The 23,897-nt window shown below is 44.0% G+C and overlaps 1 protein-coding gene across 1 annotated transcript in view; it reads left to right on the forward strand.

Annotated features, from left to right (window-relative positions):
* Positions 1-23,897, forward strand: part of cacna1ba (calcium channel, voltage-dependent, N type, alpha 1B subunit, a) — a 191,974-nt gene that overhangs the window by 52,102 nt on the left and 115,975 nt on the right. Inside the window, 4 exon segments of the mRNA XM_063193722.1 lie at positions 1,985-2,076; positions 2,408-2,560; positions 4,963-4,974; positions 5,163-5,350. Coding sequence (XP_063049792.1) covers positions 1,985-2,076; positions 2,408-2,560; positions 4,963-4,974; positions 5,163-5,350 — 445 coding nt within the window.

The following is a 23,897-nucleotide window of genomic DNA, read 5'->3' on the forward strand; positions in this document are numbered from 1 at the left end:
TGTAGACTGGCAAGTTTTTTTTATCCGTATTTTAAAGTACCCCCATTCTCCCATTTGGGAGTTTGGGTGTTCACAAGGTTGTGTTTAACCTTTATTTAAATTTGAAAAAAATCTTAATTTACATTTGCATAAATTTTGAATTAGTGAAAATGTTTTAATTTACATTTGCTTCACTTGATATTATGATTGCTGCAGACTTTCATATTATAACCCTATAGTCCATGAGTTTGGCCAGGCCTTGGTGATAAGCACATTCTGCCCAGCAGAGGAGGGAGCGTGGGCAGGGAAGCTTTAAGATGTTTGACTGAACTCCCACACCCCTCTGTCTGGCTGACATGGTTAAGGCTGCAGGAATGCTGTGAACATGGGGGAGCCGAATTTCACCAAAAACAAACATGTATATCAACATGTCCTGTGACTACTGAAGCAGATCATGATCCTCTCTATGGGATTTTAACACAGTACAGGGGTGCACTCCCCTTTGTGGTAACATTTTGAGACATTAATGCCTCTATTTTGAATTATTTTGAGCGAACACTAAGTTGAAATGGTTTTACAAGTTGCGTAATGGCTACTTTTCATTGTCTCTAAGTGAAATTTCTTTAATGTTATCCCATGAATAGATATATTTAAACATTTTCAGAAATGGTTGTCCACATTTCTGTGACACGCTGAATCTCATCATTGATTGATGGTGTCCCCACTGACAGAATTATGCGTATAAAAGCTTGGGTGATACTTAAAGATGCTTGCTTTTTAATCACTTAACAAGAGTGTCTGTAAACACGGTGAAGTAAAAGTTTAAAGTTATTGTTGTGGTCTTCACACTACAGCAGTCTGGATCTCTCCATAAAACCTTGTACTGTCTTTGGTGAAGAGATTGAAGCGGTTTTTGCTATGCTAAGTTATGATGCTGCACAGCATCCCTCTTCTTGCACTTCTACCTCCACCCCTAGATTTGCCGTTGAGTGCTTGACTTTGCGTGTTTTGTGTTTCGTCACATCACTTGGCAGGCAATGAAAGGTGCTAAATGAAGGCTCTGGTGAGACACTGATTGGTACCTAGACGAAGGAAGCCTCTTTGTCATCCTGACCCCTTCTTTGACCTCTGAATCTGTGAAGAAAGGGACAGATCATTGCTAACAAGGCAGCAAGATGAAGACAGATTTGTAGCAGGGAAAAAAGCAGGCTATAATATAGACAGAGGAAGGCAGCGCTGCTAACCTTGAGAGCAATCATGAAAGAGACAGTTGCTTGACAATCTACCAAGGTGTGGAATATATTTTGGTGAATTATTTTATGTGCTACCGTTATGGATGGTGTGTACAGTATGAACACCACTGCGACTGGATTCAATATTTCAGTTTCTCTGGGTTGAGCTTGAGAAACTTCGCCTGCTAGCTGGTAATCAATGGTTCTTTTCTCAGCCCCAGTTGACTCGAAAAACAAAGAAATAATACTGCAGTATAACTAAATCTTTACTAGCAATGAAAGGTGTGAGACTACATAGATGAACCAGAAATGCACTCAGAGAGTGCAGACCTCCGCTAATGAAGCTGTTTGATAGAACATTTGACTATGTGACACCCTAATTTAAGTCTGCCTGCCTTGTTTTTGTGGAGTTAGAAACTTGAATGTCAAAATTCGCCCTATCCCGCAATGGTGAAGAATCTTTTTTTTAAATCCTGGATCTAAATTGTGACCCAGATCACCACCAAAATTGAATCACTTCTTCCTTTTTTGTAATTTCCATCAAAATTCCATCAAAATGCATTCACAACTCTTTGAGTTAACCTACTGACGAACTGACAAACAGACAGACAGACAAACCAACACGACCGAAAACATAACCTCCTTGGGGTAATTAATGTTAGAGTTACAGTGCAAGTGACGTGAAAAAAGTTAAATTAAAGTACTTCTGACAGTAATCACCAAAGTACAGTTAAAAGACCTAAATAGCATTTTTTAAATGTATTCCCTGACAGGATTCTGGCCACTGTGGGTGCAGACTTTGACTTGCGGACACTCCGAGCAGTGCGTGTTCTCCGTCCTCTCAAGCTGGTGTCCGGAATTCCAAGTAAGTTTCCTGAGATTCATACAGAAACAAATGCCTGTTTGCTGTAATACTGTATGTGTTCCATTAAAAACACTAATGTGTGCAGTTTTTCACATGATTTTTAAAAGTGATTGACATATTCTGAAATTATACTTTGTTACCTCAATACTATACAGTATTGAGTATATTATTATATTATACAGTATATAGCATACTGTATAATGATGATTTCAATCACGAGTTCATCCAGAAGAGTTTAGGTTGACATAACACTCCTCAACTGCAACTCTTCTACAGGGATATAACACTCTTCTACCGCAACATTGTAATCTTCTGCCTCTTCTCCTTGCAGGTCTCCAAGTGGTCCTGAAGTCTATCATGAAAGCCATGGTGCCTCTACTCCAGATCGGGCTTCTGCTCTTCTTCGCCATCCTCATGTTCGCCATCATCGGCCTGGACTTCTACATGGGGAAGTTCCACAAAACGTGCTTCAGGATCGATACGGGTAGGCTGGCCCCACCCACCACTCTGGCCTTGTTGCATCAGCAGGCGTTTGCTTCGTTTATTGCATTACGCCGGCCCCTGAGGCTCGCAGCCGGCTTGGGCTGTGTGCACACTGTGTTACCAATGTCTGTAATCTCTGTTTCCCTCCCTATATGGTTCTATCTCTATTTCTGTAGCTTGCTCTCTCTCGCGCGCACTCTCTCTCTCTCTCTCCATCTCTTGCGCTCTCTCTCTCTCTCTCTCTCTCTCTCTCTCTCTCTCTCTCTCTCTCTCTCTCTCTCTCTCTCTCTCTCTCTCTCTCTCTTGCTCTCTCTATCTCTTTATCTGAGTGAGTACATGTTTATGTGTTAGCAAGCGAGGGTAGGGAGAGATATTGTGTGTTGAAGCCTGTTGTCGAGATATCAGCGTTCTAATTTAGAACTGAAAAGGTTGCTCAGGGAACAGAGACCTACAGTACACCAAGACAGGCGTGTCAATATAGATCTATAAAGTAAACTAGACGCACTCTGAGAGTGCAGACCTCCGCCAAGGAAGCTGTTTGATAGAACATTTGACTATGTGACACCCTATTTTTTATTTTAAGTCTTTTTGCCTTCTTTCTGTGAAGTTAGAAACTGGGATGTCAAAATTCACCCTGTCCGCAATTAAATTTTAGAATATTTCAGAATAATCTTGTATATACTGTATGTGGAGTCAAAAGACTACAGGTCTACAGTACTCGATACTTACATGATATTGCATAGAATAACTCTGAAAAGGTTACACTGACCAAAGAGTAGAATTAACACTATATTGGGTGGGAGCAAATGTTATTTGTAGATCATTTCAACATTTTAAGAGCATTCCACATTATTACGCAAATTGATTTTTTTGCCGTTTTCCCAAATAATCAATTGAAATGACAGTCGTCATAATTTTCAAGTCATCAGCTAATTAAAAAGTTTTTGAATGAACCTTCTAAAGATAACGGTATTTTTTAAAATAATAAAAAACTTAGAATGCCCGAAATGCTCTGTTCCAAATTATTACGCAAAACAGTTCTGTAGTGTTCTAATCCAAATTTCTTTCTTTTTTCCCATTTACATAAAAATAGTTGGCAATTGGTACCTTCTAAATTACATTTCAATGTTCAAAACTTGGTTATAAGCTGTACCTGGAATGCTGCATTTAACATTGAAGTCAATGGCAGGGCATTGCATGGGAGTTATGGAAGCCCAGATATCCTTGATGCTTTACTCTCAGCTGTTTCTGTTTGTTTTGGTCTGGTGACCCACACTTCAGTTTTCAATATACCCGTAGATTTCCATACCACGTGTAGGTGCTTTGGAGGTGATGACATTCTAACTCACCAGACATAACATCCCATTCATTTTCAATGAGGTTTTATGTCTGGTGAGTTAAAATGTCGATACCACCAAAGCACCTAAACGTGGCATGGAAATCTACGGGTATATTGAAGAGTGAAGTGTGGGTCACCAGACCAAACAAACAAAAACAGCTGAGAGCAAAGCATCAAGGATATCTGGGCTTCCATAACTCCCATGCAATGCCCTGCCATTGACTTCAATGTTAAACGCAGCATTCCAGTTACTAAGACAAAGAGCTTATCACCAAGTATTGAACATTGAAATGTAATTTAGAAGGTACCAAAGTCCAACTGTTTTGTTGTAAATGGGAAAAAAGAAATACATTTGGATTACAACACTACAAAACTATTTTGCGTAATAATGTGGAACAGAGCATTTTAATTTTTTTATTATTTAAAAAATACCGTTATCATTGGAAAGTTAATTCAAAAACCTTTTAATTGTACTCTAATGGCTGATGACTTGAAAATTATGACGACTGTCATTTGTATTGATTATTTCTGCTCATTCTGATTTGATGAAAATGTGTATTTATCCTTTATTTCATCATGGTAGTCACATTGAGATTGTAGCCTACTTTGGACAGTAGTCCTAGTCAAAAAAGGCAGCAATGAACTGACAGTGAGACACGCAAACACATTATAAAACACTCAACAAGTAAATACTTCAGATGATGTGGAAACAACAAACCACCATTATCTCAACAGTATACAAAGAACAAAGACTTAAAATTGAAAGACATGGCGCCCGCCTACAGATGGAAAGTATTTTGGTAACATTTTACTTGACACTGGCATCATACGTATGACATTAGAGTGTGGCTACACATGCACGTGTCATAAATATTATGTCAATGTCACAAACATTTTATGACTGTCATTAAGTGACATTTGGTTATGGCAAAGACAGTCCAAACACTGTCAACTTTTCATGACACTTTTTTGACACCGTTATGTCATACTTATGACGCCGGTGTCAAGTAAAGTGTTACCATATTTTTTGCTTGGTGAGTCGATCTAGCACTGGTCCATCAGAGGTAATCCAAAAGGTAGGAAAAAACTCTGTCCATCAATCACAAGGCGGTACAGTACTAGAGTAGCGTACTACAGACAAACAGAGGATAAAGCAACATGCATGTGATTTTTGTTTGGGTCTCCAAATAACCTTGCCAAAACCCGAGAGGCTTTCCACTGGTTGGCTAATGGTACTGTATGATGTTTCTAATGTGTTCTTCAGGGGAGCAAGCGGCCGACTTTCCCTGCGGCATGGACCTTCCGGCTCGGACCTGTCCCAACGGCACCCTGTGTCGGGAATTCTGGATCGGTCCCAACTACGGGATCACCAACTTCGACAACATCCTGTTCGCCATCCTGACCGTCTTTCAGTGCATCACCATGGAGGGATGGGTGGACATCTTGTACAATGTGAGTTAATGGCCCTTTGTTCTATTCTATTGTGTGTGTGTATGGGGGGGGGGTGCTGCATGGGATTGAAGTGCTGACAAGATGCCCTGCCGTGGCCAACCGGTAGGGCACTTGCCTGCCATGTAGCTGACCCAAGTTTGATTCCCGGCCCGGGTCCTTTGTTGACCCCTCCGCGTCTCTCTCACAATTAGCTTCTCACATGGTCCTATCAAAAAAAAGAGTCGAAAAAGACCAAAAAATAAAATGAAAAAAGTGCTGACAAGGATGCTTTGTGGTGAAGGTCAGGATGCCCCAAGTCACTGGCTCTCGTTTGCAGTGATGGTCAACCCGGATCCAGAGGTTACAATTCAGGACCCTGCCGTGGCCTAATGGTAGGGCACTGGGTTACTACGCGCCAGTGACCCGGGTTCGATTCTGGCCCGGGTCATTTGCAGATGCTTCCCCGTCTGTCCTTCCCCACTCACTTCCTGTCTCTCGTCCACTGTCCTGTAAAAAAAGCTTTAAAAAAGTTACAATCAAGTACTACCTATTCCAAATGACCTGGCTTTATTTGGACATGAAAAAACAGGTCCTCTGGTATATGTGGCACTGGATTGTAGTTAACTTTATTATGCCAACAGTTGCCTTTTTATTTAAGAATTGTTGGCTCTGAATGACTGTTAGATGATGGCATAAGAATAAGATTTTCCTTGAATATGAGATGATTGGCTTTCCTTCAGAGTTCACATCTAACATGAAATCAATCAAAGAACAGTATCTACATTACAGTATTCTGAAATTCTGCAATATTTACATCGACATCTAGATGTGTCCTTCTCTTTTGTTTCATAAGGTGTAGGTTTAGATATTTTGGACTTCAATGAAACAACAACAGTGGTGCAGCTTTGCTGATGCGTGGGGTTTCGTTGTTATTGAATTCAGATGTGAAATGGTCCTAGAGGCAAAGCTCTAGAAACACAGTGGTTTAGAAACTCACGAGACCAATGCTTTTAGCGTGTGTGTGTGTGTGTGTGTGTGTGTGTGTGTGTGTGTGTGTGTGTGTGTGTGTGTGTGTGTGTGTGTGTGTGTGTGTGTGTGTGTGTGGTTGCATACCGCAAGCAAATTATGTAATCACATTAAATATTCAGGAGGCGCACAAAGGGATAGGCTAGAGAGGGGTGGTCTTATCAATTGTCCGCAGGTTGCCATGGCAGCAGGCTTTAGAACGGAAGGGAGATAATCAATATCGCCACGATGCTGCAGAGCGTAGTAAATCACTGTGGTGTGTGCATGCACAGAACGCACAAACCGGTCATGCTTGAATTTTTTGTTTGGGATTTTTGACTAACATAAGATATTGACTTCTATAGAATAGGGAATTCATTTTCAGTTTTTCCATGGGAAGTGGACACGTGAAAATGCCTTGGAAATTATGTCTATCCTGGAAAAGCACAGTTTGCTTCCATTTCCTGTTTGGACTTCCTGTGATGTCCTATAATAATAATAATAATTTACTGGTCGCCTAATCACAACTGAACGTCTTTAAGAAGTGAATTCACTGGCCTAAATGGGTCTAGCCTACCCTGAGCATGAAGGTCCGAAAGCGCCTTGTGCACTGGAAGACATCCATCATGTGTGTACAGTATGCACACCTGTTGGCAAATGAAAATTTAAACAGGCCCTCCCACGCACAGACACGCCATGCCATCTCTGGCCCACACACCTGTGTTCTTTCTCTGTGCAAAATACATGTTTCTAAAAGCACGGCTTTCAGGCCGATTTAAAATAGTTTTTCTGCTTCTGAAAATAGTTTATTTTCTTGGTGCCAGAATGTTTTTTTTTTAGAAATTGGCGCGGCATCAATCATGCACTACGACGTGAGTTCATGTAAAAATGCTGACTAGCTAACAAGCAGGTGATGCTTTGTTTGACACAAAGCGCGTGCACAGCATGCACACACACACACACCCCCGGGGTTAGAGCGCACCCTTTTACATCTGGTCGTCAGTCGTCTCCATGGCCTGGGCCAAAACATGACGGCGTGTGCCATATGCGAGCCTACGTAACCCCTGCCACTGCGCTACGCTAAGCCGCTTTTCACCTACAGGAGGGCAACCATACAGGACTGGACTGTACCCAAAGACGAGATTGGGCATTTTCTCTCAGCTCCTTTTAATTTCTGAGCCAGTCTCTAAGAAAAATATAGAAAACATCATCAGCCCCTGAAGACCGCCAGTCCACCGGGAAATGTCCTGTATGCCAGATTACCAGTTCAAACCTGCTACCATGTGGCTGCCTGTGCCCGCGCCAGATCTCTCTCTCTCTCTCTCTCTCTCTCTCTCACTCTCTTGCTCTCTCTCTGTCTCTCTCTCTCTATCTATCTCCCTCTCTCTCTCTCGCTCTCTCTCACGCTCTTGCTCTGTCTCTCTGTCTCTCTCTGTCTCTCTCTCTCTCTCTGTCTCTCTCTCTCTCTCTCTCTCTCTCTCTCTCTCTCTCTCTCTGTCTCTCTCTCTCCTCTCTCTCTGGCAGGTGGTGTTGCCTGGCGCCTGCTGGTATAGTGCCCCTTGCCGGTTCCTCCTCCAAAAGCACCATCGCGCTCCCCGGAGGAGAGTGAGAGTGCAAGCACTAGCACAGCGGGAGGGGAAATGGTTTTCCACAGTCACCACACCCACACACTGCTGCCTGAACAGCATGTGTAGTAGTAGCAGGGAAGCAAGCAAGAGAGCAAGCAAGCAAGCGCTCTGGATGTTTTTTTTTAGTCAGCAACTCAAGATGTGGTCTGGATTTTACAGTATGTTGCAAATGAGCTGTGAAGAAACGCTGAAAAGCAGATAAAAAATATTCAGAATTGTACAGTCATTAGATAATTGGAATGTTATTATGGGACAATGGGAGTAATAGAATAGATCAAGAAGTATCTCATGAATAAGATTCATATCGTAAATCCATCATTGTCCATTATTGAATAATTTGTGACAGGCCCTATGATGGCCAAACAGTAGGGCACTCGTCTACTATGCAGCTGACCTGGGTTCGATTTCCGGCCCAGGTCCTTTGCCGACCCTTCCCCATCTCTCTCTGCCCATTTGTTTCCTGTCACCATCTTCACTATACTAAAAAGACCAAAACATATCTTTAAAAATGAAGAATTATTTGTGGCTGTTGTTGGTACTAGTTGTATTCTAATCAACCATTTGATTTTGTCGGGTGGTCTGACACCGCTTATATACAGTGTATCTCGAGTCGAGAGTTTTGATCTCAGTAGTCATGTTCACAAGACGTTTTGGGAAGAATGTCATTGTCTTATGTATGCATTTCAAATAATCTTCCTGTTTCATTTCTCTTTTTTTTCAGTCCGTTTTGGTTCGGTTCTGTTCGGCTTTTTGGCTCCCCCCTCATGTTCTTTTGCCAGGGACCCCGGAATAAGTCAGATTAATCATGTTGTCATATTAAGCCGTTAATGCCGGAATTTAGGCCCCGGTGTATATGGAGGGGGGGGGGACTATCTATGGCCAGGTCTGCCATTCATCATGCGCTATCTCTGGCCTAGCGCTCCTGTCAGGCAGGTAATGTGACTCGAGGAGAAGAGAGGAGAGGAAAGGAGAGGAGAGGAAGAAGGCCGAAAAGGAGAGGAGAGGAGAGGAGGGGATCAGGAAAGGAGAGGAGAGGAAGAAGAGAAGGGATGGAGAACAGACGAGAAGAGAGAAGAGGAGAAGAGAGGAATGGAGAGAAGAGGGGAGAGGAGAGGGAGGCTAATGGAATCCTCTTCGCATCTGATTGAAATATGCAAGCGCAACATGCCGGTATATGAGCGTCCGAGAGAGGGGGGGAGAGAGAGAGAGGGAGAGAGAGATTGAAAAGGAAGAAAGTTAAAGAGATTGAAAGGAAAAGAGGTAGAGCAAGCGACAGAGAGAGTTAAAGTAAGAGAAGCAGAGAGAAAGAGGCAGAAAGAGCGAGAGAAAGGGATGCAACGAGAGAAAGAAGGAGGTAGAGAGAGAGAGAAGAGAGAGAGAGAGAGAAGAGAAGAGCAATCTCCTGGCTCAATCATCCTGGCTCTACAGCGCTCCTCTCCAGGCCCCTATGTCCATCAGGGCGGCAAAATATCACCTGACGTCTCTGAGATCAGACCGGCATCATGTAAAGGTGTACGAATTTCACGGCAGGTGCATTCCGCATCAAGGTGCGACACCTTTGCAAGTTAAGTCGTGGTCCTCAACATTGCGGGAAAGCAATTTGTTCACGTGACAAGGTTTGCTCTAGCCTGATAAACCAGACTAAATGTGGATGTCTAATTTAGTCTGGCCTCGATGCATAATACATCCGAAGATTGTTGATGAGAACAACCTTCCCTCAAAACCCTGCCCGCTTTGATTCAAAACACATCTTTGCGTTGTAATTGGATTGCCAGATTCATGGCATTCTGGCTTCATTGAATCATTATGCGAGGCCAGACCCACCCGTAGACAAAACATTTTGCCGTCCAGCGGGTGGCGCTGGTTCACCAGGCTAGGTTTGCACAGTTTCCCCACCGTGTTAGCGAATTTCGGGGGGAAAACAACGCTTATCAATTAATCGTAAGTCGATGCCATCTCAAATTTGTTGCATACCACACTATCACATCTAGACAGAGGAAAGGGTAATTGTGTGAGAATGCTGTTCATTGATTATAGTTCAGCATTCAACACCATAATTCCCCTCACTCTTGTCAGGAAGATGAAGTCACTGGGGCTAAACTTACCTCTATGCAACTGGGTGTTAAATTTTCTTACAAGCCGCACGCAGGTTGTTAGAGTGGGTGGCACAACATCAAACACCCTCACCATCAGCACTGGCTCACCTCAAAGTTGTGTGTTAAGCTCCCTACTCTACAACATTTACACCCATGACTGCAGAGCCAGCAGCAGTCAGAATTCCATCATCAAGTTTGCTGATGACACTGTAGGGGTAGAACTAATCAATAACAACAATGGGCATTCTTAAAAGAAGTTTAAAACATCTCCCAATGGTGCCAGCACAACAACTTGGCACTAAACGTAAGCAAGACTAAGGAAATGGTGGCGGACTTTCGGAAAAAGGGGAGAAACTACACTCCACTTTCCATCTGTAAACAACCTGTTGAGAGGGTAGAGTGCTTTAAATACCTTGGTGTTCACATCACAAATGACTTAACATGGACAAACAACACACACCATATCATTAAGAAATCCAGGCAGAGACTGTACTTTCTGCGCCTGTTGAAAAAGTTCAAAGTTTCCACACCCATCCTAAAAGCCTTTTACTCCTCAGCAGTGGAGAGCATCTTAACAGTGTCCATCATCACCTGGTACGGAAATGCCACAGTGCGTGAACAGAAAGAACTGCAAAGGATAGTGCGCTCTGCTGAGCGCTGTATTCGTCAATCTCTGCCAGCCGTGAAAGACATCTATACAAAGAGAGTGTTATCTAGGGCCCATAACATTCTCAAAGACCAATCACACCCAGGATATGGACTATTAAAAAAACTGAGATCTGGAAGGAGACTATGCTGTCACAGAACTAGAACTGAGAGACTGAGAAAGAGCTTTTTTTCCTCATGCCATTTGCTTACTGAATTCCACCTAATTACTTTGATTGAACACACACACGCACACACACACACACACACACACACACACACACACACACACACACACACACACACACACACACACACACACACACACACACACACACACACACACACACACACACACACACACACCTTTTATTTAAAAAAAAAAAAATCGTCTTCACCCTTCCTCTGCACACTTGTTTTTGCACCGGCCATGCATTTCATTACAAGTGACACGAAAGTCTCTATGTTTTTCATTTCATTTATCCTTTATTTAGCCAGGATTGTCCCATTGAGACTACAGTCTCTTCTGCCAGGGAGTCCTGGTCAAAATGGCAGCATGCATATAGTTACAGACTGAGACAAACTCAGACAAAAAGGAAAATAAATGTACAAAAAACACATTAAGAAGAATAAGTTTTCATAAAACGTATTTTGAGATAAAATAGCCTGCATAGTCAGAAACAATGACACTCCTCTGTGTTATAAAAGACAATATCCTTGAATCCTTGAAGACTATCAACTAATGATTAATGAATTAATCGATAATTTAAATCCCTAATTGTATCTTATATAATTATTACAATTCAGATTTATTTTCTTCATCCTGTATATAGGTCATTCTTGGTTATATGCCATTTTGTTATAACTTAAAAGTAGTTAATTATTAGTCAATGAGTTTGTTTATCATTCCTTTAGACAATTGTGCCCACTCTTTACAATTATTTTAGCTGACATTGAAAAAAATCCATTAAAATATACATTACATATTCATAAACAATTTTATGTACATTGTCCCATTTTCACGTGAATATAATGGTAGGACATGGATATACAAACACTTACTCAGTTTTTCCATCTCTCTCTCTCTCTCTCTCTCTCTCTCTCTCTCTCTCTCTCTCTCTCTCTCTCTCTCATGCACACACACACACACACACACACACACACACACACACACACACACACACACACACACACACACACACACACACACACACACACACACACACACACACACACACACAAACAAACACTTACTCATTCTTTCCATCTTTAACTTTCTCTCTCTTAAACAAACACACGCACGCACGCACGCACACACACACACACACACACACACAGCTCAGAGTGACTGACATAGAAACACACACAAGGGAAAGGGAGCTCCTTTATTTATGTTTAACCTTCGCATCTATCCCCAGGTGGGACCTGCCTGTACTGTTTCACCACTGAGCACTGTTGAGCATTGAGCCTGAGCACTGTTGCACCACTCTCCCTCTCTCCATCCCTCTCTCCATCCCTCCTTCCATACTTCTATGTCTCCCTTGCTCCATACATCTCTCTCTTTCTCCCTCAGTCTCTCTCTCTCCCTTCTCCCTCTCTCTCTCCCCCTCTCGCTCTTTCTCTCTCCTTCTTCCTCCCTCTCTTCCTCACTCATCTCTCTCCCTCCCTCCTTCCATCCCTCTTTCCCTCTCCCTCCCTCCATCCACCTCCCTCCCTCTCCCTTCTCCCTCCCTCCCTTCCTCTCTCTCTCTCTCTCTCTCTCTCTCTCCCTCCCTCTCTCTCTCTCTCGCTCCCTCTCTCTCTGCCTCGGTCTCTGCTATACAGTAGCACAGTGAGAGCTCCGCTGTAGTAGACAGTAGACAAGCTCCTGGAGTGCTCCCAGCAATCTAAATATAATTTCCCTGATGTTTCAGATGTATTTTAGTCCGGGGGACAGATTTTGGCACGCTTCAGCCCCGGTGACAGCTTGCTTGCTTGCTTGCTTGCTTGGACGGCCAGTCAGTCGGTCGGTCAGACCCCCATCTGGGAACCTTCTGCTGTTACACAGTAAATTATTCAGTGTTAATTTAACACTTATGGTGACACTTAGCGTTATATTCAACTGTCTCAAGTGTCATCTTAACACTGTAACTTTTACTGTGAAGAAGAGAAGCAAGGAAAGGAGAGGACGGGAAGGGATGCAGTACATGTCAAGTGTTAAAATGACACTTATAGAGTGGGAGCAACACTATGGGTGCTAAATGCGCCCCCCTCTGATACCGTTTTCAGGCCGCCCAGAACGATGCCGGTGTCTGTCCCTGCACCAGTGACGTTACGAACTCAAGTGTTTACCTGCGAACCACCCGTGTTCATACTAGACTCTACGAACTTTTGCGTATGTAACCATTTGTTCCCCGGATGAACCTGCTGACGTCCACGATGTCATCGCGGTTCGCAGAGAAAAAAAGCAAATATTTTCCTGTACTTTCTAGTTCTCGAACGCTCAGACTTCCGGCGTGAACACAAGATGGCCAGCTGGTTCGAGATACGGGCGTTAGCATACATTAGGGAGAGGTACACACGGTTCTGTTGGCCGGGACGCGCCTTAAGTGTTACGTTAACAATGGAAAATGTGCCGTGTACTGTATGTGCTTTGCCATGATGCTCTGTTCTGCTGTTTGCCATTCCTTCACAAAAGCGAGAGCACTTGGATGTGCCTTAAGTGTCAAGTTAACACTGGAAAATGTGCTGTGTATGTGCTTTGCCATGATGCTCTGTTCTGTTCTGTTCTGTAGGCCTACCATTCTTTCACAAAATTGAGAGCACTAGCACTTCCTTCTCTGGGATGACCTCAGTCGCCACCACCTGTGAGGCAGTGGCAGTGTGCCAGGCTTTTTATATTATATCATATTACATTATATTATATTATATTATATTATATTATATCATATTACATTATATTATATTTTTCCTTCTTGTGTGGAGTTTCTGGCATGAGAGGGTAAACGGCATATTAACAGGAAGGGAAATATACGACCCGGGGCCAGGCTAACCAACTGTGGCATACGTACAAGGAAGGGGGCGTGGGGGAGGGGGGGTGCAAAGGGGTCAGTTGCCCCGGGCCCAAGGAGAGATGGGGCCCAGAGTTAGGCTCTCATAGTATTGAATGCATTGTGAGGGGGCCCTTTCAGATGATTTTGTCCCGGGCCCAGTCAAAGCTGTCAGTGGCCCTGCATACGCAATATGCCTTTCATGGACTGCATGTTCTTGACTGTACTCAGTTTGTTCTGCTTGTGCGTGCAATATATTTTTTATTTCGTGATGTGTCATTAGTCATTCATATTTATGGCCTCCATTAATGTAATGAGGGTAAGGTGCGTGTGCGTGTGCGTGTGCGTGTGCGTGTGCGTGCGTGCGTGCGTGCGTGCGTGCGGTGTGCGTGTTTGTGTGCGTGCGTGCGTGCGTGCGTGCGTGCGTGCGTGCGAGCGTGCGAGAAAGAGCATATGAGTGTGAGCGTATGTGTGTATTTGTGTGTGTGTGAGAGTGAGAGTATGAGTCTCTGTGTGTGTGCATGTGTGCATGCTTGTGTGTGTTCCTATTTTCAGCCTGTATGCATGTGTGCCAACCACTGCCATCTGCCTGTATACACTACAGTAGGTACTGTAAAATAGATAACAGAGAGCCGTGGATCACTGCCAATTAGCTGTTTTATTATGCAAGACTTTGTTATGGCGTCCATAGGCTAATGGAATTCAATCCCAGATTAACCCTAATGACCGTCCATCCATCTTTCCATCCAAGCACTGCTCGCATGTCTGATAGGAATCAATCATTAGTGTAGCTGATTGTGAACTGAGGGATTAAATAAAACAATATTTTGTGTAGTGTGTGCGTTTGCATGCTTGCGTGCAGTGCGTGCAGTGCAGTGCACACTTGAGTGCTTGTGTATGTGAGTATATTGTGCATGTGTGTGTCTGTGCGAGCGTCCATGTTGTGCATGTGTGTGTGTGTGTGTGTGTGTGTGTGTGTGTGTGTGTGCGCGTGCGTGTGGTGGGGGTATCATGATATGCTTGAACTCTGTTGGCGCCGGCTCAGTATTCTCTAACCCTGTCTGGCCTGTTAAACTGATACATCACCCTGCGGCCCGAGCCACGGAGGAGGAGAAGGAGGAGGAGGAGGAGGAGGAGAGATGGTGCATGGAGGAAGGAGTTTTAGTGGGAGAGGAGGAGGAGGAGGAGGAGGAGGAGGAGAGATGGTGCATGGAGGAAGGAGTTTTAGTGGGAGAGGAGGGGGAGGAAGAACAGGAAGAGAGATGATGAGGATGATGATGATGAGGAGGATTCTCTAATGCTGTCTGGCCTGTTAAACTGATATCTCACCCTGCTGCCTGAGCCACTGGAGAGGAGGAGGAGGAGGAGGAGGAGGAGGAGGAGGAGGAAGAGATGGTGCATGGAGGAAACAGTGTTGGAGGGAGTGGAGGGGGAAGAGGAGGAGAGATGAGGAAGAGGAGGAGGAAAGATGAGGAAGAGGAAGATGAGGAAGAGATGGTGCATAGAGGAAGCAGTGTTAGAGGGGGAGGAAGAAGAGGAGGAGAGATGATGATGATGATGATGATGATGGAGATGATGATGATGATGATGAAGAGGAGGAGGAGGATGATGAGACATCCGAGAGCTCTGACCTCACTCTGCTCCTGAGCCACTGTAGAGGAAAAGGAGTAGAGAGGCTTAAGAAAGGGAAAGGGAAGAGGCAGTGAGAGGAGTAGACCATAGGAGGAGTAACAGGAGATGACAATAAGAGGAGGAGCGAGGAAGGAAGCAACAGGAAGGTGGCAGAGGGAGGAGGAGGAGGAGATGCCCCTCAGGCTCCCAGGGAGAACCATGGTAGGAGAGAGGAGGAGAAAGCAGGTGAAGAGAGAGGGAGAGGCCAAGGAGTCCGTTGGGCTCTAGCCACTCTCTGTTGCTCACTTTGTAGGGGAGAGGTGGAGAGATTAGGAGGAGGAGGAGGTGGAGGAGGAGACAGCAGGAGATGCAGAAGAAGGGCTAGAGAAGGACAAGAGGGAGGACAAGAGGAATGTAGAGAGTATGAGGAGGAGATAAGGGTGGTGGGTGATATGGGAAAAACCTACATCACGATATGGAGTACTTAGGGGTCTTACACACCAACCGGCGGTAGTCGGGCGTCAGCGGCGCGGGACCCGGCTCCGCGCCGCGCTGCATTTGGAAAATGGAACTCGCGCATATTTTTCACGCCGTTGACCGCCGGTGTCTCATTCAAATGAGTGGCAAAGTAGCACGCTAGCTTTGGCTGTGGGGGGGTTTTGAACAGGACTGGCTGTGCATGCCGATGCTGTCAGTGTGAAAGGCAGAGAAAAACACGCCGGCCAAAACTAAGCAGAAAGACCGCGTTCGTCCCGCGACCGTTCCGTTCCGCCTTGGTATGTTTTGGCCCTTACAGTATATCATGAAAACGACATTTGCAGTCATTCTCTTTATGTTCTCTTTATGGTGTTGTGTCGCAAAACCATGGTTCTTTAAAACGAATCCTTTTACTCTTCCTTTTACAGTTATATGAACGTAGAGCATGCATAGTGAGTGACAACATGAAATGTTATTAAATAATATGCAATCGTACGTTAGCTAATAGATAGAACGCATAGAATAGTTTATCGCGATAGAAACGATAGAGGAGAGAGGGCACGATAGACACTCTTCTATCACAATAAGGATATATACTGTATGCATCATCATATCATCCAGCCCTAGGGGAAAGGGAAGTATGGGAGAGGGGTAGATCTTGGGGCCCCTGGGGAGACCACCCTAATGGCCCTCTCCACCCCACCCCTCCTCTCAGCCTCTGAGGCCCTTGTGCTGTCATCAGCTTGCACGGCACAATGACAGATGTCGACCCTGCACAGAAAAGGAGAGGAGATGGAGAGTGAGAGTAAAAGAGTAAAAGGGTAAAAGAGAAAGGGAGAGGGTGGAAAGTGGATGAAAAGATGGGAGAGAGAAGGATAGATTTTGGGGTGAGAGGAAGAGGAGGGGTGGAGAGAGAGAGAGAGAGAGAGAGAGAGAGAGAGAGAGAGAGAGAGAGAGAGAAAGAAAGAAAGAAAGAAAGAAAGAAAGAAAGAAAGAAAGAAAGAGAGAGAAAATGGGATGAAGGAAGAGAGAAAGGGGGATGGAGAGAGGATGGGAGAGGCAATGGTAGAGAGAAATGAAGCAAGAGTGAAGGAGGAAGTATGAGAGAGAGAGAGAGAGAGAGAGAGAGAGAGAGAGAGAGAGAGAGAGAGAGAGAGAGAGAGAGTGTGTCAGGGTGTCCCTAGCCCTTTGAAGTGGACTGGATGGCTCTGAAAGCTTCCATTTGCTACTGATGTAGTGTGTGTGTGTGTGTGTGTCTGTCTGTCTGTCTGTCTGTCTGTCTGTCTGTCTGTCTGTCTGTGTGTCTGTCTGTGTGTCTGTGTGTGTGTGTGTTCTTGTGTGTGCGCGCCCATGTGCATAGTGTGTGTGTGTGTTCATGTATGTGTGTGTGCCTGTGTGCATATCTGTGTATGTGTGTATGTGTGTTTGTTTGTGTATGTGCGTGTGTATGTGCATCTAAGCCATGAAATATAGCCATATTTGTCAGCTGTCTGAGGCTGATGTCAGCGTGCCGTGGCCATCGGAGAACCATGGTGTTGTCTACAGCCGGCTACACTGGGGCAATTATACACCAGCGTTGCTGTTGTTGATCTCCGGCACTCTGTGGACTGTTGACTGTTTCCTAACAAGTCGCATGATGAAGGAGGGCGCTCCTTTTGGTGACGGTTGTCCTGTAGTCGAGTGTCTCACGCGGGCGCCACAGAGTTACATCGACACACTCCCGAAGCGAGCGAGCAATACCAACGTTGGCTGGCCATTGTTTTGTACCAGAAAGCCACCCGAGGGAGTTTCCCTGTGGAAACTCACGCGTGATACAACACACAGGGCTGACCCCCCATCGCTCTGGCGTACTGTTGCCACGGCAACCGGGTTGCCTGTTTTGCAACGGCTCATTGAAAACTGTTGAGTCACCAGGATGAATGTGCCAGCAGCCCCAGAGATCTCTCTCTCTCTCTCTCTCTCTCTCTCTCTCTCTCTCTCTCTCTGTCTCTCTCTCTCTGTCTCTCGCTCCCTCCTCTGTGTTTGTGTGTGAGTGTGTGCTTTTGTGTGTGCTCGGGTGTGTGTATGTCAGGGCTTGACACTGGCACCTGCCAACCGGCCAAATGCTGGTAAAACTTGGCTGTGGCTGGTAACAATTTCATTGTCACTAGCCAATTTGGCAGGTAGCTTATTCCATGGCATGACATATCAGAATAGTGTATATTCTGCACTTTGCCCCTTGTGTATCAATTGTTTGTATTTAAGTTCAAGAAAAAGCTCAGTTACTCAGTTTCCATTTGTTTGTTTTATTTCCATGTAGAAAACCTCATCTTCTTGCTTGAAGCACCTCTTCGTCTTAGGTTAGACGTACAGCCTCATGATTTTTTTTTTAATTAAATAAAATTTGTGGCTAGTAGACTAGCTGGATGGCTAGTGACTCGGGAAGACCACTAGCCACAGTGGCCGGCAAGCGAAAAAGTTAATGTCAAGCCCTGGTGTGTGTGTGTGTGTGTGTGTGTGTGTGTGTGTGTGTTGTGCAAGGTGGGGCTATAGTGTGGTCCTGGGCGGCTGGCTTGCTCGGCTTGCTGGCATCCACCTGGCATTGTTAGTCTGATTGCAGTATTGATCAATCTCTCGTTAAATGTTTAAATATAGCCCCGCGGGGAAGACGGATGGGTTTCTGCTTGAGTCCCCCCTGGGTTGGGTTGGGTGGGGTGGGGGCGGAGGAGAGCTGACAAGCCTGCATGGGTGTAGTGGGGAGGAGGCTGGGATGGGGTTGGTGGAGAGGTGGAGAGGTAGAGAGCCAAGGCCCTGTCTGGGAGTGTTGTTACACCCAGCCCATGGCAACCAGAACACTGCTGTAAACTGAGGGCGAGCTTAACCGTCCGGTGTGTAATTGTAGTCATTTCTTAAAGGGATACCTGGATACCTCCAGGTAAAATGAAGCCACTCCCAGCAGTCCCCAGAGTTGGATAAGTGAGCAGCAGCACCGTTTTCCAGGCAACACAACCCTTGCCTCGATCTGGCAGCATGGAATTTTTTGAAATGGCTACATAAGAATATAGCAACTATGCTAAACTAATTAGCTTAGCTTAGTTTAGCATAAAGTAGCTTCTGTAATATAATGTGGCTCACTTATCCAAAGGTATACCCCTATAGGAAAATGTGTGCTAACCTTTAATAAATGTGATATTTTTTCATGAATACTTACTTATGAAGTTCTGCTGCCAAAGATGCCTATTCCCGGCAAAATGGTGACCTTGGGGAAGATCCACCTGTACATGTATGAAAAGTGTACATTGTACCGTAAGGATGAAAAGTGTAAACATGATGAATACTTAAGAAATAGATGGTGGTGGTAAATATCCATGAAAAAGATAATATTTGTGAATGGGCAGCCTAAAATCTGGAAATAAATAGCTTAAAATTACACACTGAACATTTAACTGTGCCCGTCCTTGTGTGTCCGTGTGCCAATGGCCCTCCGTATTCATATTCTGAAAATAACACTTAATTTCTGTACATCTTGATTTGGGAGGTAAGTATACCAAAAAAAAGTATCTTCAGGGGTCCCCAACCTATTCCAACTTGAAATTTTCACAAATATTATGGGCCCTCTTCAATAAGCATTGAAACTCAAATAAAGTTAACTGCATCACACACACACGATTTAAAAAATATATATATATTTCCAGGCTCACTTGCAATACTCTCAAGGGCCACCAGTAGGCCCCGGCCCACATATTGAGAATCAGTGGTCTATTGTGTATACACAGTACCCTGTAATGGCCCTGAAGGGTTATGACGCTGTCCATGGTGCTGAAGGCAATGTAGGTTGCAATGTAGGCGCACTGTGTAAAAGGTCAATGTTCACTATCAAAAGTAATTGTTCATTATGAAAATCTGTTTTAGACTTTCATCAATGTTAACCACCCCCATCAATTTCAAATATTCACACAGTCATATTCACATCCTCTACTCTTTGGCCTTTGCAAATTTGAAGAAGAGTCAGGAAAATGAACACATTGGAGCTTTTAAGAATAGGCGGTCACACTACAGTCCTCTTACGGTCTATGGTACGGGCTCAAGTCAGACTGCTAACTGTGTAGTGTTTGAAATTAATAATTGTGTAAATATTAGGACAACATTGTCAGGTAAATGAATACACTCAGTTCCCAACATGCTTTGCCTTTCGCAAGTAATAATTGTCAATATGTTTTATGGAAACAAAAAGCCAATGCAAAATCTTACCCATCTGCTCTTTAATGCCCTTCAAAAGTAAGTGTTATTGTTCACGAGAATATAAAGTTTATAAGGGGCTGAAAACTGCCGATGCACATGTTGTGTTTGTGTATCACTCCAACGGGTACTAGGCATTGTTAGGCATTATTGTTTCTGCTTGTTCAGCTTGGTTTACTGCTCATGAGCAGTAAAACTTGTGCTCTGAACAGAAGTTGTTTTTTTTGTCCTTGCGCAATGGTTTCGAGGAACTGGTGGTGAGCATTTGAAGAATGTATCTGCAAAAGCTATCAGATGACAATGCATTATGCACTGGCTTATATCTGTGTCTTGCTGCTGAAATGGCATACGCTGTTCTGCCATAATGGCAATATCCCAGCCTCTCAGAGGATGCCATTAGAAGATGCTGCTGTTGTTTTTCTTTTTATTTTCCTGTCTTTTCTTCTCTTGTCTTCCCCTCGTCTGGTTTCTTCCCTCCATCTCTCCTTCCTTCCTGAGATGGCAGAGGAGGGCTGTAAGTGTTCCCAGGCTGCCTGGCTGGCTGCTTGGCTGGAGGGAGGGCAAGGGGTGGGGTGATGTTGGGAGGGATAGTGTTCGGAGAGAGGGGGTGGGGTTGCCCCTGGGGGGGGCAGGGGTATGACGAGAGATGATCCTAGGTTGGTGCCGGACAGACTGTGTGTGTGTGTGTGTGTGTGTGTGTGTGTGTGTGTGTGTGTGTGTGTGTGTGTGTGTGTGTGTGTGTGTGTGTGTGTGTGTGTGTGTGTGTGTGTGTGTGTGTGTGTGTGTGTGTGTGTGTGTGTGTGTGTGTGTGTGTGTGTTGACAGGTTGTAGGGGTGGAGAACGTTACAGGGACAGAATGTAGAGGAGAAATGAGGGTGTGATGTACATGGTGTGTGCGTGCGTGCGTGCGTGCATGCATGCGTGCCTGTGTGTGGCAGGCACAGGCTTTCAGGGCATGGTAATCCAGTTAGGCCACACCGTAGACGGCTGGTTCGATTCGGCTTCTTGGAAAAATCAAGGTTGGGTAAAAGGTGTTGGCTTGTATTGAGGGGTGTGTTGGAGAACGCGGGAGGGGAGCAGAGCAGAGCGGAGCGGAGGGAAGTGAGTGTTTTGTGAGTAGAAGTGGTTGTCAGGCAGGCAGGCTGGCTGTGACATCATTATCACCCCGAGTTGGTTGGCTACTGCTGGCCGTCTTGTTTGATGCCAACTGGTCTGATGCTGAGATATATATATATATATATATATATATATATATATATATATATATATATATATATATATATATATATATATATTGAGCAGAGCTTTGATGGTAGGCAGGGTGCGATTTGTCAGAAAACCAGAAGGGGGGATATGTTTCAGATTTCAAGCAATATCAATGGAGTTACATTAAACTATCATTAAATCATGTAGAAAAAGTGACAATATCAAACCAGAAGAGGGGACAATCCCCCCATCTCCCATACAAATCGCACCCTGATGGTAGGCATCATTAATATAATACAATACGAACCTTTACTTTTGTATCAGATTTCAAGTTCAAAGCACATTCTCTACAACTGGGTGTAGCTGAGAGTGATGATGATTTGATGAGGATGATTTGGCAAGAAGAGTCACCAGACACCAGACAGCAGAAATGCACATCACCAGCTTTGTGATTGTCCGACATTGCCAGAAAAAAACCCACTTCAGGGTCCTGTCAAGGGTTCTGATTGTGTGTTTGTGGGAGCAAGCCCAGGCCGACAGATTTTGGGGAATAGTTCTCTATTTGTTTGTTTTAAAAAGGCAGTCTTCTCCTGCAGATACTCACTAGAGGTGAAAACGGCTCCTCGTCTGTAAAAACGAAGCAAAACAAAACAAACACAAGCCTGTCACACCTACATCCCATGCAAACCCTCCAAACTACTGACTGACCGGCATTGCAGCTAATAGAGTAATATAGCGTAAACTTTAATAGCGACCACATAGCAGCTAATAGCCTCTACTCATAACTCAAAGTTCTAATCTGAATTGTTAAAAAAAATACCCTCATACTCTTTTATTGTTTTAGTACATTATTCCATGTCGTTGCCATACATTGGTTCAGTGATTTATTCTTGCTGCGATATTGACGGTATGTTATTCCGTGTTATTATGTTGGATGGGTAAGATGCTTTTCTCAAATTCAAATTCGAATTTGAATATGTGTTCTATTAGGGGGATGGTTAAGACACAGTGTTGGCAAAACATTTCATACAAATAACAAGACAAAACAAAAGGATCAATACTATTACTGTTCTTATTCTGTGTTGCTATATTGTCTCAGTATGTTATGCTATGTAGTTATATTATCTCGTACATTATGCCGTGTTGGAATTGGTTGGGTTGGATGATATTCCGTGTTTCTGTATTCCATGGGTAGGATGTTGCGTCAGTGTCTCCTCTCTGCTGGAAGCGGAGTGTATCCAGAGGCTATTCTAGGGATCATGTAATATAGAGATGGGCTCTTGTGTCAGCAGAGTGGAGTGAACCTCCGTGCTTGCAGAAGTGTTGGGTCATGTATAATTCATCAGTCATCTATAAGTTAATCTTGCTCTATAAATAATCTCCAGTGAGCTGCCATAAGAACGAAGCCATTTTAACACACATCTTTGAAGACGTAATGGAGCAAAGCTGAAATCAGCATGGCTAGCAAATTATCTAGTTTAAAACGCCATTCGCTTTAGCGCTCTTTTGCTGAGGTTTGCCAAAAAAGACTGATGTTGTGAAGTGAGTCTCAGACGTATAGATAGAGAGAGATACATTTGTGGTAAGTGCTTAAGCCCTTTCTAAATATCGGCCCACTAGACTCTAGAGTCTAGAGTTTCATGGACTCATTGATTTTGTTCAGCTCAGTGGAAAGGGAAAGGCTTTTTGGTGCTTAGCTCCAGCTAAAACACTCAGGCTCTGGTAGATATGCTTCTATGAGGTCTGAAAAATAAACATTTATAGTGCTATTAAATATACAAAAATATAGAATATTATAAAATACTACAACCATAGCCAATCTGCTGTCTGATCTGAAGTTGTTTATTGGCCACATTTGTGATGGACCATTGATAGTAGGCTACTATTTAATATCATATTTGATATTAAAAAATATTATAATCATAGCCAAACTGCTGTCTGATTTGAAGTTGTATATAGTCGACTTTCATAGTGCACCATTCATCTCTGGCCAGTTAGTGCTTTCACTAATGGCTCCTTCCTGCCTCTCCGGTGCATTTGGGGATCCCTGTGGAACAGCATGGTGCTGGTCTCTGGTGGAAGCTTTAATCCTGTGATTTAGTGTTTTGGATGGTGGGAGCTACCGTAGGAAAAGCATGGTGAAATACGACAAAATCCAGAGTATTTGACATGTTCAGTGCGAGCTCAACTGCTGAAAAGGCCTTAACAAGTTTACTGTCTAAAATGATGTGTAATGCAGTATACGTACCTTAAAGGTAGAATATGCAATTTAGCAGTTTATTCCCAGGAAGTATGCTGCTTATTCACAAATATTATGGAGGGAGCTGCGAAAACACTGAAATTTGGCAAAATCTAAAGTAGGCCCTACTTTATCTGACGTATTCAGTGCAAGCTCAACTGCTGAAAGGTGTTAGCAGTTTTATTAAAATGGCTGGTGCCGTACCGTATACACCACCATACTAGTACCATTTTACTAAAATGACTTAATGATCTAAATTATTTCTAAAATGAGCGTTGTGTACAGTATTAATATTGATATACGTAATGTAGCTATTTCAAGCAGCCCTAAGGGGCTAGCAAGGGGCATCATCACCAGTGTGCCTGCCTACCTCAACTATTGTGTTCCTAAATGAAGTTTGACATATGGATGATG

Source organism: Engraulis encrasicolus, chromosome 3, assembly GCF_034702125.1.
Source record: "Engraulis encrasicolus isolate BLACKSEA-1 chromosome 3, IST_EnEncr_1.0, whole genome shotgun sequence".
Lineage (NCBI taxonomy): Eukaryota > Metazoa > Chordata > Actinopteri > Clupeiformes > Engraulidae > Engraulis > Engraulis encrasicolus.